The 16,757-nt window shown below is 37.2% G+C and overlaps 1 protein-coding gene across 4 annotated transcripts; it reads right to left on the reverse strand.

The window, feature by feature from the left end:
- Positions 1-1,372: 1,372 nt before the first annotated feature.
- Positions 1,373-16,489, reverse strand: LOC139958358 (pituitary tumor-transforming gene 1 protein-interacting protein-like). 4 transcript variants are annotated; one of them, XM_071955370.1, is made up of 8 exons: positions 16,266-16,489; positions 15,298-15,344; positions 14,391-14,499; positions 13,652-13,772; positions 11,769-11,834; positions 11,193-11,239; positions 8,828-8,882; positions 1,373-2,377 (listed from the first exon to the last, which is right to left on the reverse strand). In XM_071955370.1, the coding sequence occupies exons 1-7, from the start codon at positions 16,369-16,371 to the stop codon at positions 8,848-8,850; spliced, it is 531 nt and encodes a 176-aa protein (XP_071811471.1). In that variant the 5' UTR covers positions 16,372-16,489; the 3' UTR covers positions 1,373-2,377; positions 8,828-8,847. The 4 variants fall into 4 exon arrangements, with proteins under 4 accessions (XP_071811471.1, XP_071811468.1, XP_071811472.1 ...); XM_071955371.1 differs by lacking the exon at positions 1,373-2,377 and adding an exon at positions 3,739-7,202; XM_071955367.1 differs by lacking the exon at positions 8,828-8,882 and having other exon boundaries at positions 16,266-16,488.
- Positions 16,490-16,757: the final 268 nt, after the last annotated feature.

The following is a 16,757-nucleotide window of genomic DNA, read 5'->3' on the forward strand; positions in this document are numbered from 1 at the left end:
GAGACAAATATTCCATGTCATTTAAAATTGACATTCACGTTAAGAATACAATATATGCATATGCAACCTTCAAAATGATTTTTTTTTGTGTGCAAAATAGAAAAATTAACATATTACGCTTGACTGACAAAGGAGGTTTTACATATCAAATGACATATAGCGCCCTCTACTTTATGCTTCTTACTCTATTAAAGCTGAACTTAAGAAAAAAATCAAAAAATCTTTAAGAATAACAACAGTTGTTTTCTTACCATCACATGAGGTAATTGCTGGTATATGTTTTGAAAGGTAAAAAAGTTTCGCCTTCAAAACAGTTTCAAGAGATAAAGCAAGTAGCTTTTTTTTGTTCATTACATCATCTTTGTGGTGGAGAGGGAGAGGGAGAGAGAGGGTGGGGTTGGTGGTGGGGGTAGATAACTGCTGACCATCCAGTTTTGTCTACCTTTTTCTTTTTTTTTCTTTCAATCACTCACATTGTTATCATTCCATCCAAAAAAAACGTTTCCAAACATAAACGATACACAACTAGCATTTGCACTGGTGAAGGGATATGAATAACAAAAATAATAGGCTATTGTTGTACATAAAACAATGTATTTGTCATTACCAATGTTCCTAGGAAGTGATGTAACCGTAGAGATCACGCACATCATTATCATTCCATCTAAAAAAACGTTTCCAAACATAAACGATACACAACTAGCATTTGCACCGGAGATTGGGTATGAATAACAATAATAATAGGCTATTGTCATACAAAAAACAATGAGTTTGACATTACAAATGTTCCTAGGAAGTGACGTAGCCGAAGAGATGGACAATATATTAGCGTTTATTCCCAACACTTATATACAGTGCGTGGCATACACAAACAAACTGTACAGAATCTCATGCTACAATAAAATAACATGGATAGCGTCCACAAAACTAAGCCTCCACACCAGCAGCCTTGATTGCACAATATGATATATATACACATGATAAAGCAACATGCCTATGAGAAGACAAACAAGCTAAAATCACTTTTCAAGATGAAAAACTTTCCAATAATGTGCAGTGAACGGTTAAATATTCTCTTTTTTTTATACTCAGAATTCTGCAGCTGTTAAAATCAAATTAAAATCAATGTTAAATCAAAATCAAATTATTGGATTTTGAACAGCAAGTATGCCTCAACACTGTTATTTGCCCATTGTGACTATCTATTCATGAGCAGCGCCATCCATCTCGCAACAGACTTAGCCATGTCTGGTTCTTAACTTCATATGAAATCAGAATTCTGCAACTGTTAAAATCAAATCAAAATCAATGTTAAATCAAAATCAAATTATTGGATTTTGAACAGCAAGTATGCCTTAACGCTATTATTTGCCCATTGTTACTATCTATTCATGAGCAGCGCCATCTATTTCCCAACAGACTTAGCCATGTCTGGTTCTCAACTTCATAAGGAACCGCCTGCCAGCTTTATATAGGTCCTAAATATCCACTACCGCAGCATTTTCGGGGTTGAATTCGTAGATCATTTCCCATAAATGATACATCAAATCTGGTGTTATTGGTTACCTAAATACTAAGAGGGCTTCTTGGTTACCTCACTTGTAAGCATTTTCTATAAAATCTCTTGATTAAATACACATATTCGCAACTAATTTTTAAAAACAAAAACCTTAAACATTGATTGACAACAGGGCAGGGAGAACCATTCGGATATGTTTCTATCTGCAGCTGATTGTAGCAATGATGCAACAAAGCCAAATGAATAAGTCAAAGAATGCAACATTCTGTCTGGAGAGAATATAAAACCACCACCACTACATAACACAAAGTAAAAATATAACACCGTCTAAAAGATTGCTACATACCAACAGTGCATTCATTCTAGAGTAGAGAATATAAAAACCCCCCTCCCCCTGCCCCCTGCCCACGATAAAATTAACAACCCCTCCCCAACTGGCTATAGAAACAAAGTCCATGTAACCCCTCCCCACTGGCTATAGAAACAAAGTCCATGTAACATTCTGTATGTATCATTCACAAACTCCACCCACACCACCCCCCCTCCCCCCACCATAATACCGTTGGCCGAAAATACTGAAATCGCCAAAATTATTTGCATCTGTCTTTGGAAGCATTTCAATTCTAAGACTCATTTCCTTGGCTAGTATGTAGACTGATAATGCATCAGAAGACAATGGAACACCATTAATTAACAATGACAAGCATTTCTCACAAAATTAAACTTGTTTTGTACGATTTGGAAGCACACGGATTGCTTAAACTTGAAATGTTGAACAGTTGGAATGTCTTCACAGCTCTTCGGTTACTTGGGTCATGGGTCTTTCATCTTCGTCATCCGATTCATTTTGTAAAAGTCCTAGAAAGAAAGAAACAAAGTCCAGTTAACTTTATCACAAGCCATTGGTTAGAAACTCCCACTCCATTTGAAAGTGAGAGTAGTCAAGGTGGCTAGCGGGGTAACGATTAACTTGGCGGGGAGGGGGGGGGAAGTCTTCAATAGGGTCACAAAGCGAAAAAACATTTTACTGGGACAGGTTGGTTTTTTTCTTACGTATCCCACTTTAGTTGAATAAATCTGGTGTTAGCCAATTATTTACCTCATCAACATTACAGGAAGTCCATCAATGATCTTCATACGCTTTCCATCTTCCCGGAGAAAGTCAACTTACGTCGGTTAACATCAAAGAGAATATGCCCAAGTTTAAGCTAAGAGCAATTTTTTTTTGGGGGGGGGGGGGGGTCTCAGGGCTCATAAGGCTTCTGGACGTTCAGGCGTTTGAAGCTCTCAAAGCCTTGGTGTTTATGTCACTGGTAAAGGCCTATGTGACTACGGGTAAACAGATAAACTACAGGTAAAACAACTCGTTGCGATGAAAACTCCCAAAATTGTTTCCGACGAGTTGTCCTGTTGTTTTCACTTGAAAAATGTAGTGATGGCCAGAGGGTCTGGCCCTGGGCACAATTACATCACCAGCCCCACCCCTCCCCCTTTTTGCACTCTTCCAAATATTTTTTAATCCCATGTTTACCCAGGTCACCCCCACCCCCATGATTTCCCAGGCATACAGATGACACACATATATATACAGTGTATGCAGCAAGCCTATTGCAGTTACTGTTAATTTGCAACCATGACAGAAAACCACGGCACCTGCAGAAATGTTTCGCCAACTTCTCTAATTTGGCAGAACATTTAAAGGACAAGTTACTAAGAAATTATGAATGTGAAAAGTTGTTTTTTATATTCAAAACATCACTGATTTATGGTCCACAATGGGTGATCTTTCACTGGAGTTTTGATTCTTAACTCAATTCATCCTCCACTTCTAATGCAAAAGCGTGGAAGATGTGCAATGAAGGGTCGACTAAAAGGAAACACTGAAGGACTACAGTATAATTCTGCCAGTGTCTAGGATTCTTTAATCCATGGCACCAGTTGCTTATAGAGCTATATACAGTGCTTTGGTACCCGGGAACAGTGATGTCACCGAGCCTCTGTATCAATTCTTCAACCTCCCTTAAGTACTGTATATTATGAAAATGAAACTTCACTATTTTCTTTATTTCATATATATACTCCCAATCCCCCCCCCCTTAATTTGATCTTGGGTCCAGGGCTATAGCACCCTGAGCACCCCCTCCCCCCCACACTCCCCCTATCAGGCCAGTATCGTGGTCTTACTAACAAATGAAATAAAAGAAGAGATAACCAATATATTGATTTTAAGTACATATTGATCTGATTGCACCTTTACACCAATATCTGTTTACAAATAATTCAGATCCCCCTTTCAGAAAAGGAAAGAAATCTAAGGAAAATGGATATAAACAAGCCCATAAAATAATCATTGAATAATCGTTGTAGATTTAAGAACCATTAACCCCTCAAGAACAAGAAAGAAAAGAAAAAAATATCCATTTTGAAAATAAGTAAATAAAATATAATTGATATCATATGCTGGATATAAGTATTTAAAGATGATATCTATCAATGGTGGTCATAGCATATATATCCAGGTATAAAATGATCAGTGATTTGAAAATGTACAGACGGTTAAACTGATTAAATGTGCTTTCTAATTGAAGACAGAAAATTGAAAAGTAGTCATTCATCACCAGTGTCAATGATAAGATGCTATTTGTATATAATCTCCATAAAAAAAATTCATTGTAGATGAAAAGATGACACAGTCAAACTTGGAAGTTTTCATTAGTCCGCTGATTGTCCTGTGAACCCCATCCCCCTCCTCCACCCCCACCCTCCAGCCCCCACCCACGATCCCCTCATCATTGGTTCAATAAATCTTTCCCCAATTCTACTTAAACAATATAACTTTGAGTCAAACTAAAACACAAATGCAACACCTTTGAGTTTTCCCTTTCATTTCCAACTGCCACATAAGTGGGCATTATCATGTTGTAAATGTTCTCTTTAGAATTATTTTTTTGTTGAAAAATTCAGAAATTCATTAAGAGAAAATGAGTTCCATGATGTGTGGAAAAAAGACCATCACTTTGCAAGTTTTCATGTTAGATGTCATTTTGCAGGGCTTGAGGTGTTTCTTAGCCAAATTGGCTAATTAGTTACCATCAAACAATCTCTTTGTCTTAAGATAACAATTTATTTACAATAATTTGCATAAAATGATTTTGTTGGTCCATTTCTCCACGAATCAAGGATGATGCAGGTTGGATGGATTCCATTGTTTTAGCAGATGTGCATGGATAGGAGATGAGTGCATATAATATATTTTTGATTAATCTAAGCTTTGAATACAATTGATGGTAAAAAACAAAAACAAATGGTGTTACAAGAAAAGCTAAAAAGAAAAATCAACAATTGAGTCTACTGGTTTCCAAAGTAGCAAAATATTTACATGAAATGCCACACAAGCCTTTCCTTTCTATTTTTCTACACTATTTCACATTTATTGACGATTGTCCATAACTACTGTATCTCAGACCAATTCTAACCATAGTACAACATAATAAGTTTTCAAATGATTTTATGAAAATAAATTCAAGTTTGTTTATTTCTTAAAACAAGCGAGGTTTAATCCATAACAGTTTCTAGCTGTTGTTCCATGGAAATGTCACAAAAGTAATTGAAAATGGACGATACTCTCGGGGGCCTCTAAACGTTTTTTTGGTAAACAGCATGGGACATAATACTCAGACAGGTCTAGAAATGACAGAGAAGGAATGAGTAACAATCACAATTTCACGTAGGATTATAGGAACTTGACAAAGTTTCTAACTAAAAGACATAAAAGGGATTGCATACACGTCTAGGGGTGAATGTTTCTATTCATGAAGCCCAGTTGGGACACTTTATTTAATGCTAATACCACTCTATACTTTCCTTTCATATCATGCTTCCAAGCACTTGTACTGTCAGTATGCACAGTTCCTAACCCTCATTCAAATAGACAACATTTTCAAACTGTCACTACACAGTGGTTTGAAGCATGACATGAAAACTGGCCAAATCAACAACGATTGTCGGGCCCAGGTTGGGCAATTCTTTGGGCAACAGATGAATATTCATCATGAGTTATTGTAAAAAAGGGTGTGGTGGGGGGGGAGGGTTACTTACAGTAGGTTGGGGTGGTATATGAGATCGACAAGCAGTACAATTGGTGACAAATTCTATTTGCTGACATTAGCATTAACAAATTTTCTCTCTTTGTGATGTAAGATGTTTGCTATATAACTGTGTTAACTTTTACTTTCAAGAATCAAATATTGACTTTAATCACATGCTATTTTGTTCTCCTTTTCTACATGGCTATTGATACAGTCCATAAGTTTCATGGATTAAAAACTCCTCCTGTTAAATCCAGGTCAATAAATCAATGGTGCAAACTGGAGGGAACAGCAATACAAAAATCAAAAGAAGCAATACAAGTATATACCAATTATAAACCATTCATGGAAATGCGGCCAAAAGGCACTTTCATAGTAAGCAAGCAGGCAAGCAATTCACAGGCCTAGCTCTGTTAACTGTGTCAATCTGCAATGGGGATTTGTGAAATCTCAAAGGCTGTGCCATTACAAACCTTATCCTACTCTTAAGTGTCCAAAATAAGGCCAAATTTTTTTTTTTTGGTTTTTGGGGGGGGGGGCTTGAGATGAATTTTGTGTCATTTTTGGCAACTTTGTTGTTTTGAAGGTCATTGATATTGCTAGAAAGGCTCATTTGCTTATATACCACATACTGTAGTTAAACTAGCATGTTTTCCAAGCAGCTTTTAGTTTGACCAGCTTAGTAGATCTTCCAATTTACTTATGAACTTTAATGTCATTTTTTCTCCATTCTTTTCTTCTTCTGTTATTTATAACAAGTTGAAGATTACAAGTTAAGCATTTTATTTAAAAATAAGAAGAAGAAAAAAACAACTCACGCTTGTTCAAAACACAATATCTGTTGAACTAAAATTATAACATTAAATCAGACAAATTTTTTCGCTTATTATTATTATTACTACTACATGAAAAGGAAATTACCGTCGGCTTATAGCCTTGATTTCTCAATGAGAATATTAGCCTTACTGCTAAGTGGTTTTCCAGATTAGCACCATGTTCTTATGACTACTCAACTGGTAACATACATCAGTGTTACAGATTATTTTACACCAGTTCAAAATTTCTTATATAAATTCACACGTTATTTGCCACCTTGCTCAATTAACTAATTACTTAATTAGTTCCAAACTTAACTCCCTACAGAGTCTACACCTTTGTGTTTACCATAGTTGACATAAAGGACAATTATTCCACACAAGTGAAAACCTGACATATCCTTCTATAAGCTGACCCAACCTATCTACACGACCACTGTCCGTGAATGATAAAATGTTAATATATGTTCATAGTGTAACATGATACTTGTGGCATGTGTGCAAAAATAAAGGCACAGTGAACATTTAACAGAACATGATCAAAACAAACGAATAAAACAAAACAAAAACAAAAACAGAATGATAAGAATAACAAGCTCTTACAAATAAGGTTACACATGCATGGAGCTCTAGTAATAGACAAGCGTTGGATAAGACGGATGCAAGCACATGCAGTGGGGGTGGGGTGGGGGGTGGGGGAGGGAGGCATCCCAGGTTACGGGTAGCTTGTTTAGTCCTCCTCCAAGTGGTGGTATTGGCCGTCATCATCACGCTTCAGGCCTAAAACGGATGGAGGAAGTTAAAAGAAAAAAGAAAATAAATAAATAAACAGAACACCAATAGTTTAGATCAAGTCACCAAAACCCCCAGGGAGAATGCATGCTTGGTAGCCAAGAAATCATTGGTTTACTAACTAATCGAGAATCTGCTATTCTACATCCCCAGGGAGGGGGTTGACAGATAAAGACCACGATGAAATTCATCCGAGAAACTTTCATACCATTTCACAAGTTTTGAGTCCCCACCACCTGAAAATGACAAACTTTTAGTCTTTTACCACCAAAAATTCCTAAATCCATTTTCCTTCAATAGTTGAGCAACTGCTATTAAACGCCTCCTTATGTGTGGCCCCTACTGTATGCCCGCTCATTATTGCCCCTGCTGTTTGCATTGTCACGTGTGCCCATTATGTAATGCCTTCTCGTGTGTGCCACCCACTCATGTGCGCTTGGTTTATCCATGTCCACATTCTGCTCAGGATGAGACAGACGACTTCACAGTCGTTGCAACATGTTAATAAAACTGTTAGGAACTGAGAATGCCGGAACAAGAAAACTATCCTCACTGATGTATAAATTCTTTGTTTAGACTGATAAAAATGGGGTTAAGTAAAGCGGGGTTAATTAATTGCCAAACAAAACAACACAAATAGAACAAAAATATGATGCTCATATTATTAAAAGTCATCACAAAGTATGAAGTGAGTGGTTAATTGAGAGATTAGACCAGTCCCGGGCATAAATAATATTATCTTGTGTGTCATCTTTATCATTCCGTGTCATTTGCCCTATCACCGACAATCACAAGCTTTTTTGAGATAACATCTACTCTAGTTCTACAAAGGGCACTGGTGATGCTCGCAGAGGAAATTAACAAGCAATGGTTGATCGTTTGGGGCAATAGTTTATGGGAACTTAAAATCTGCCATCAACATTTTAGATTGATATAGTGGTGTGACCAACTGAATAGCAAGGGGGACATAGGATAGGCCGATAGGGGTGGCATGTTGGGGTAGGAAATTGTCCCTTAAGGAAAAGGCTATTTGGAAGTAATTGTATTTTGTCGGGCAGGATCTATTGGAGCCCTGGTAAGGATGGTGGAGTCGGGTGGGGAGCATTACCCCCTGTGCTACATGGGAACAGGAGTCTGTACTGATTAAAAAGTGAATGTTTCATTTCTCAGGGGTTAAACTTCATACTCCTCTGATTTTGAAATATATAATAGGGAATAATTTGTGTTTTCAAATTTTACGTAGCAGTTCTGAAGGCTATGATTAATATACTATGGTTGCCTCTGTAAAAAAAAACACTGCTATACAATTTGACTATCTTGCGTAGCCTTTTGCAATGGGACACTGGATAAAATTATTCTCTGTATAGCTTTGTGGTTAAATTTTTTATTAAATTGAGCAATTTGCAACATTTTAAATTATTAAGCAAGTGCTGTACAATGGTAAACTGCTTGCTTTGAGTTTTGGAGAAAGATAAGCCAGAGATGAAATCAAAGAATATATTATCGTTGCGGTTAGAGGTTTTTAAATATCAGTGTTATCATTGTACAGTGTACTGGAGTGCTTGCTGCAAGCTTGTACATGGTATGCCAGCTACAAAGCCCAACCACAATACCTTGTATAAACACTCAGCTTTCAAAGTTCCTCCAAACTTTCGCTGGAGTTTAAGCCTGAAAAGAATGAATCCCTGAGCCAATGAAATCCTTGAAACATTCAACATATTTTAATGTTAATTTAGGCGTTTCTACTTGACTTTGCTCTTCCCATCTATGGTTACTGTACTCTCATAGAACGTCGGAATGTGTTATACTTTTGATTAAATTTCAAAAGACAAGACTGTTTTACGGAAGCTAAATGCGCTGATGGTTGCTCCATTTTCTGGTATTATAGAGGTCAACAAACATGGATACCATATAACAAAGGCATTATACCTAAGCTCTGTATTAGGATGGAGATAATGGAAATATTTTCTCACTGACTTGAACTTATTGGAAAACTTGCGTGTATCTGGATATGTTCCTCCTACGGATCAGTCCCCAGTCGATACCAGAAAGATATCAAACCTTGTGTTTGATAGTGTGGCATCTTAGCAATGTTCTGTAGTTAACTGTACAACTACCTCTATAGTAAACCTTTGTAAATAGCATGCAGCATGCATACATGTGGTTTTAAAAGTCAGGCCGTGCTATGAAAGAGTGTCGACGAACAAAGGGGATATTTTGTTAACAGAGGGTGTTGTGTACATGGGATGGGTAGACATGCCTACTGAACATATAATAGAGGGTGACAACATTAGTAGGCCTTGTTAAGTACTATTATGGAATATATTCATCACATAAAACCCAATGGAAGGATTCAGACCGCCCAGAAGTGTACTTTAAAATGTCCGTATTAGATCTACAGTATTATAAAATCTTAAGAAAACAACTACAGTAGTTGGATTGTACAACGCACAGAATAAAACGTTGATATTCTGTATCAATCGTAAAGAGGATTTCAAGCAGGAAAGTCAAACTGCTCCGGAACTCAGGAAGCTGTCTGCCCAATGCCATGTTAAAAGCTCAGCAAGCACAGGGCACGTATGGTATCGTCGATTCCGCCACAAAGGGTGAACGAAACGTTTTACTACGACGCACAGAATCGTGGAACAAGGTTTTCATGGGAACTAGTAAATTTCATTAATTCTGCTCAAAGTAATGTTGTCATCTTCTTATGTACCCCAATACAAGGACACTATGACTTCAAAAGCAGTTAATGGAATTTATAGCATACACCTTGAAAACATTTTGGTACAGTAATGATTGATGTCAACGATAGTCCAAATGACAGTCAAAGATGCAAGTCTTTCAGGAAATTTTTTTTTAGTTTTTGATCAGTCCTTACAGAGATTAGCATACAGTGTTTTATTAGACAAAGGAACCTCTAAAGACAATCAAAGCAGATTTTCAAGTTTGCTTCCCACTTTTCAATCTACAGCCACCCTCTTGTACTTGTGTCTTCATTTGACATTCACCATCACCAGCAGCTTGAGTACCTTTTACGATTGTCCCAAAGCCTCTTCTAGGTCATTTGCTTGCCTTTTTTGTATTTGATTTGGAAAAATTCCATCACTGAAATTTATATCGTCACTTTTGATACTTATATTTTTGGTTACTGCATGTCTTTGTTGTACGATTCTTACAGGTGACCATATCTGTGAACACTCCTACAACTGAAACTTATACTTAGGTCAAAGGGCAATCAGTATGTAGTGCAGTAGCTTTAACCAATCTGACCAATTATCGGTAAAGATCGGTTTCAGTTTGAAGTGACGAGAAGCGGTCCAGGCCTCTACTGACAGCAGTGCAAGAACAGTACGTATTACAAACAGAAGTTGAAAAGTGCCTTCACAATCTACTGTACTTTGGGTGGTGCAAAATGTTCCCTTCAAAGCTACAGAACGTTTTGGCAAATTTTTTACTTCTGAGCTTTAAACGTAAGATGTCGTTTGCTGTCAATGAGACAAAAGAAAAGGCTATTTCAGTGCAGTTCACATCCTTTCCGTGTTCCATGGGAATCGTGTGAATGGATGTACGTAATTTAATTGTATATTGATATGGTGATGAACTACCACTGACCTCAGACGGTGAGTTGTATATTACTGTACGAGAGTTTCCTTGTTGGACCTTGGACAACGTCAACAAATGACTGTCCAAGGGTCAAAGTTGGAAGACAAATATATAGTGGGAGATGTGCCCGAGTGCTGTTGGTGTATATCAACTGTTTGTCCCCTTCCTCGGACAAGTTCAACAATACTTTTGGTTGTACCAGGGGAGACGCAGGCATGTCAGCGTCGATGGAAGATCTCAAAACGTTCAGCCCCGACATTCCCAAGATAAAATTACTTGTGTTAGTACACACTATGGACTGAGACAAATAGGGGTTATCAATTTGCAACCGACGAGGAAATGAGGAAAGTTAAAACCGTGTCGGGTACTCACCATATTTTCGTCTGATTTCATCGTTCTTTGCTTGCCGTTCAGCTTTCCTGTAAGAATGAGAGTAAGAAAAAAATGTTATGCCAGGGTTAGAATAGAATGAAACGTTACGTTAACACAATTCCTTTCTCTGCTTTAGGCGTGTGCTCGTTGCTGTGCTCAGTGGGACTCTTTGTATTAATAATAATTAATAATCAGGCACTGGCAGTTATATTTACGACGCATAGGTGACGCATAAGTGACGCATAGGCGACGCATAGGCATTTACGACGCATAGGCGACCACAAATGAGGGAGAAACCCGCAAGGATTTCTGGATGCTTGCTCACTGTAAAGAGTTGTGGCCCGTGGATTGTATAAAAAATTTCCCACCAGCCTGGCCCACAAGATCCATTGAGTACCCACTCCAGCAGATAATGTACAGAAGGTATTTTTAGCAGACGACTCCAGCAAAGACAAGTCCACTTAATCCTGATTTAAATTAAATAGATTTGATCGGGAAGGCCCCACATCATGGGTGACAGATATCTGTCCCTATAGTTTTATCTACAACACCTCTTTGATGCCACCAATTACTTGCCTCTGGTCTTGTTTCATTTGCCTCTCAGACTTCTTCCTCTCCTCTTTGGCATCATCCTTGGCCCATCTAGAAATTGATGAGGAAGGGGGGAGGGGAACAGAGAAAAGAAATACCTCTAAATTAATAAGGATCAGACAGTAACATAAACTTTAGACAATCACTTTTGCCTCGAAATAGAGCTAAATTCTATAAAATATGTTAGTAAAGTACACAAATAATCGTTCGGTGATAAGAATTATTTTCTTGAGTCATTCACTCAAAACTTGACGATGTCGATCTCCAAATGACTCACGTACTGTGACTGGAAAACCCTGCCACACGACGAGCAGGTTTATGTGTGTATTTTTATCTGTGCAGCTTTGTGTGTTACTGTATATATTCAACACTACTGTACATGTCAAACATGACACCCACCACTAGATTCATCTATCAAATAACAAAAGTAATTAAATTTCCTGTTTTAATGTGAATAGGAGACTAGTGTGCCGTTTCCGCAATGTAAAGCAGACACTTTTCAGTGACTGTCGGCAATGCGACAACAGTCATGGAATAGTTTATTATATGGTTTTAGCATGTCAGTTGCTTTGCAGTTCTGCCCATTTCCCACACAATTGCAAGGACGATTGTTCTTTTGTGGGTACACCAAAGACAGTCCTCTTTTCTTTTTCTTTTTGGATCATCATTCTATGACCGACAAATTTCAAGTCTCAAAAATGTACAACAACTGCAAAGACCAAATTATTCCAAGATTTTCCGGTCAATTTTGCACATTAGCATAAATCTAAAATTGATTTAAATTGATTGAGCAGTTCTCGCTCCTTATTACAGACATCTTTGGGAAGCTGAACATATTGTAACTGTTGACTATTTGTGTTCCTTCTTGGACAAAAGGAGATATTTTGAAAGACCTGTTACGGAAACCTTCCCAAAGGATTAAACAGCTGAGAGAATCGTGTAAGAGGTGCAAATATCGTCGTTAACAGAGAGCGTCAACTGTACTTGAAATAATCTACGTTAATACCGCAATAAAGCTGTCCTGTAAACACTTTATGTTTTGGCTACTTCTGATACTGCCCTTGTATCCATTAATCATTAGCAAAATGTGTGAAAAGTGGAACCCTTTCAAGAACATGTTGTCAAAGCTTTGTCATTTATTAAGTAACCCATTCATATCACCAACGGCGCTGAGGATATTAATTCCGACACATTACATCCTGTCATTTATGATAACTACATGCAGCAAATACAGTAGCTTCATAAAAAATAAAAATAAATTAATACATATCCTTCTTGCAGCTCAGGTTAATAAAAATTAAACAGAAAAGCATACATGACAAGTCAAAAGAGAAAATTATTTAAATGCCGGCCAGCAAAATTGATGCTTTCAAACCATGAGTCTACAGTGTGGGACTATGGGTGCACCATACAGTAGTGCAGTCTAGGGCAACAACATAACTAACAGAACAGCAAGTAGCCTTGTTGTATACCTTATTAGCATTAAAGTCACAAAGTTATGTATCATAGTTGACATCTCACAGAAATCATTCCTTTATTTATTCTGCTAGATAAGGGTCAAGAGTGTACTGCAACCTGCTCATAGCAAACTGACCTTAGCCCAGCTAATATCAACAGTACAATCATGTGCAAGTCACAGAATTTTGTTTGTGTTAAGTGACAAATATATTTATTATCTACTGTAGCTAATTAATCCTTTTGGAGCTTCACAAAATATTCTCAAAATGTCCACATAAAATTCTACCAAACCATGGATTATGTGGTTATGCAACAAGAGACCCTAAAGGGGGCATATAAATGAGGGATGAACATTTCATACTTGTCCCCCCCCACCCCCTAGCCCTCCATGGCCAAGGGGTACAACTTACTTTCTCCTCTGCCTCCCACTGGGTCCTCGACAGTAGCAGCAGTATAGTACACAGCAAGAACAGCTCAGCAGAAGAGCACCAGCGATGGTTCCCATGGCAATGAGTAAGGCTTTGTAATTCACTGAGAGAAGTTCAAAATCAAAACAATGCTTACTACAAGTTCAGATCGTTCCATATTCATTTTCCTAGTAAAGAAAGCCTTGACTTGAGAGGACTGTGATCATTGAAATCCAGAAACAATGAACTTTTATACCATAACATTTTATATAATGTATTGCAGTCATGACATCAATGTTTTTAAAGTAAGAGAAAGTCTTATTTAGGCTGGTTATTGCAAATGATATCTGGAGGCAGAGGCTCATATGATATGGATATATTTTTCCCGCAGATATTGAAATATCACAACACCACCAATACAGACTGAATATTGGGGGGGGGGGACATTTCCTAAGACTTTGTTTGTAGGCTGTCTGCTGTACACCATCCTTATGAAAACACAGGTATGACCATCCAACATCACACTACAATTTTTCATTTTTATATTTTTTGGAATTTTATTTTTTGGGAATCACCTTGTTAACGAACCGTGTAACTATGCAGTCATATTTCAGTATTTTACTATGTCAAAAGACCTTTATCTTTCAGGTAATTTGGAACGTGCAATCGATTAGTGTTTTACAGTAATTCGGGTGAACTCGATGCTACGGTAATTATTCTGTACATATGTTACTACACTCACCCACACATGTCCCCCATCTCGATTGGCTAAGGTCGCAATCCTCGGCTCTAGGGATGATGTGTTTTTTGGGATAGTCCATACATTTGTTATCAGTGTAACAGAATATACACTAGTGAACAAAGATAGAAAGAGGAATGCAACTGACAGTATGCAGATGTACATGTTGTCAACTTTAATTTCTTGGCATATATACTGTAGAACTCTAAATGTAAAGTAATGATGCTTGATGCAAAAAAGGAGAAAGAACTTTGCTAAAGATCTATGAAATTGGAACATAAGAATAGGTATTTAAGTTGGTGGAATTGCTATTAAACCAGATGATACACACATGCTGTAGAAATTAACTAATACACTGTACAAAGCTAGTTTCATTCCTCTGCTGCTTAATGGCCCGGACGTCTAACTTCGCTGAAGCAAAGAATCACTGCGTTGACACCTCTTTAGAATTCAAAATCGAAACATTATCACACAGTAGCATGTTGAGCTAATACTACCTGGTCATTTTCAAACCTAAATTTTGAAAAGTAATAACACCAATGAACAGCGATTTACTTTGGATATTTAGGCGCTATATTAATTTTTTATATTCGTTACAACAACAAAAAAGTTACTGTCACAACAGTCAAAACTGTCACAACAGTACTGTACTTATCGACAGTTAAATTAGAGCGAAGGAGTCTGTGACCAGAGCAGTCACATTTAACTTCCATGGAAATGGTTAAACAATGAACAGCATTTTAACACTGAATCCCAGATGCATAATAACATCATGCAATCTTACAGAATTACAAAGTGATGACCATGCTGCATCATGAGCTAATCTACAAGATTCTTTGCTCACACTTTGCAGGAAAATGAAAGGTACGGAAATGGACTCTTACAGTTACAATACTTGGCTAATACTTACGCTAACGTTTCCGACGCATTCGTCACATGTTGTATAGTCTACACAGGCTGTTAAAAGAGAAATCAGAGAAATAAAAAAATTAAAAATGAATACATTTGACAATCACAATAAACACTTTCAAAGAAACCCACATTAAAACATTTCAATCGGAATAACAATGTTCAACACAACTAGACTCTAGGTCTACAATGGGCCTACAAAATACCTATGAGCTCATTAAGGATAAATTACACAGTTCACAGGCGGTAAAGCACTATTGTATGGCGGAAAGAGCACATTATTGATGGTGTACTGTAGGCCTATATAAATATTGCTTTGCTTCACAATACCTAGGCCCGCAAAATCCACAAAATTGGTCATTTAAATCAACGATCAGAATCGGTCTTAATAAATAATCAACTTTAATTAATTCGATTTATTCCACCAACTATATTATATATTTCAAGACAGTGTAGCGACTCTTACAAACTTACAATAAACTATTAAATCAACATGTACATTAAAGACTGTGTATCCATTTTCCAATCTTTTCTTAACTACGTACAATTCAGTCTATCCAAGCGAACCGTCACATTTTGAAGACGGTATACCTATCCTTCCACGCGAATCAAAGAAAATTTCACCAATACATTCCTGTGTAAAATCCATTCCTAAAATGTACTTTTCCGCCATACGTTTTGATCCTTTCCGCCATGGCGGTTTGTACCTTTGGCGGAATGGTATGGAACCTGGCCTGAAGGCCTAGCCTATACCATCATGAATGAATTGTTTTGCAAAATTCTCAATGTCATGTTGTAAATAAACCATGAAGTACCTACTTTAACAACTTATTGTGATACTGATAATAACGTTACTGATAATCAGTTATGCAATATCAATGATAGTCTTCTAAGTTGTAAAATACGTAGGCTAGGCCTAACCGTTGCCTAATTTTGGCCTAATGTACGACAACACACCAAACAACTTACACTTCAGCATTGGAGTTGGTGTGCCTGTTGTTGTTGATGGTGCCCCGTTGGTTAAAATCAGCAAAAATCCACCCAAAAGGGCTACTGAACACAGATAAGCGTTCATTATTACTAGTTTTTTAAACAATTAATGAATACGAATATAAAAGGGAAGACGAAATCGTTGATTGCGAGTCTTCTACGTACAACACTTCCTTGACACTGTATCCTATCAATATATACCCGAGTCCCGAGTACATCACACATAGTCAACGTTGGCTCCATTATAGATACACTAAAAGGATATAAACAAAGACATTTTATTCAGAGTTTACTACACTGCCAATATAAAACAAAAATAAATCAATAATAAAAATATAAAAAATAATAATATCGACATTTTAAAGCAAACAATATATTTTTGAATCCCTCTAACATGTACAACAAAAAAATGTGTGATGAACATTGACGGAGATGAGTTTTGTACAACGTACGCCTACTAGGCAGATACTA

This window comes from Apostichopus japonicus, chromosome 18 (genome assembly GCF_037975245.1).
Source record: "Apostichopus japonicus isolate 1M-3 chromosome 18, ASM3797524v1, whole genome shotgun sequence".
NCBI classification, from domain to species: domain Eukaryota; kingdom Metazoa; phylum Echinodermata; class Holothuroidea; order Aspidochirotida; family Stichopodidae; genus Apostichopus; species Apostichopus japonicus.

Coding starts and splice junctions, on each gene's coding strand:
- LOC139958358 (XM_071955367.1), bottom strand. CDS start 16,371: ATGAACGCTTATCTGTGTTCAGTAGCCCTTTTGGGTGGATTTTTGCTG. Junction 14,500..15,297: donor AATGCGTCGGAAACGTTAGC/GTAAGTATTAGC, acceptor TTTGTTCACTAG/TGTATATTCTGTTACACTGA. Junction 2,378..11,192: donor TGAAATCAGACGAAAATATG/GTGAGTACCCGA, acceptor CTTTCTTTCTAG/GACTTTTACAAAATGAATCG.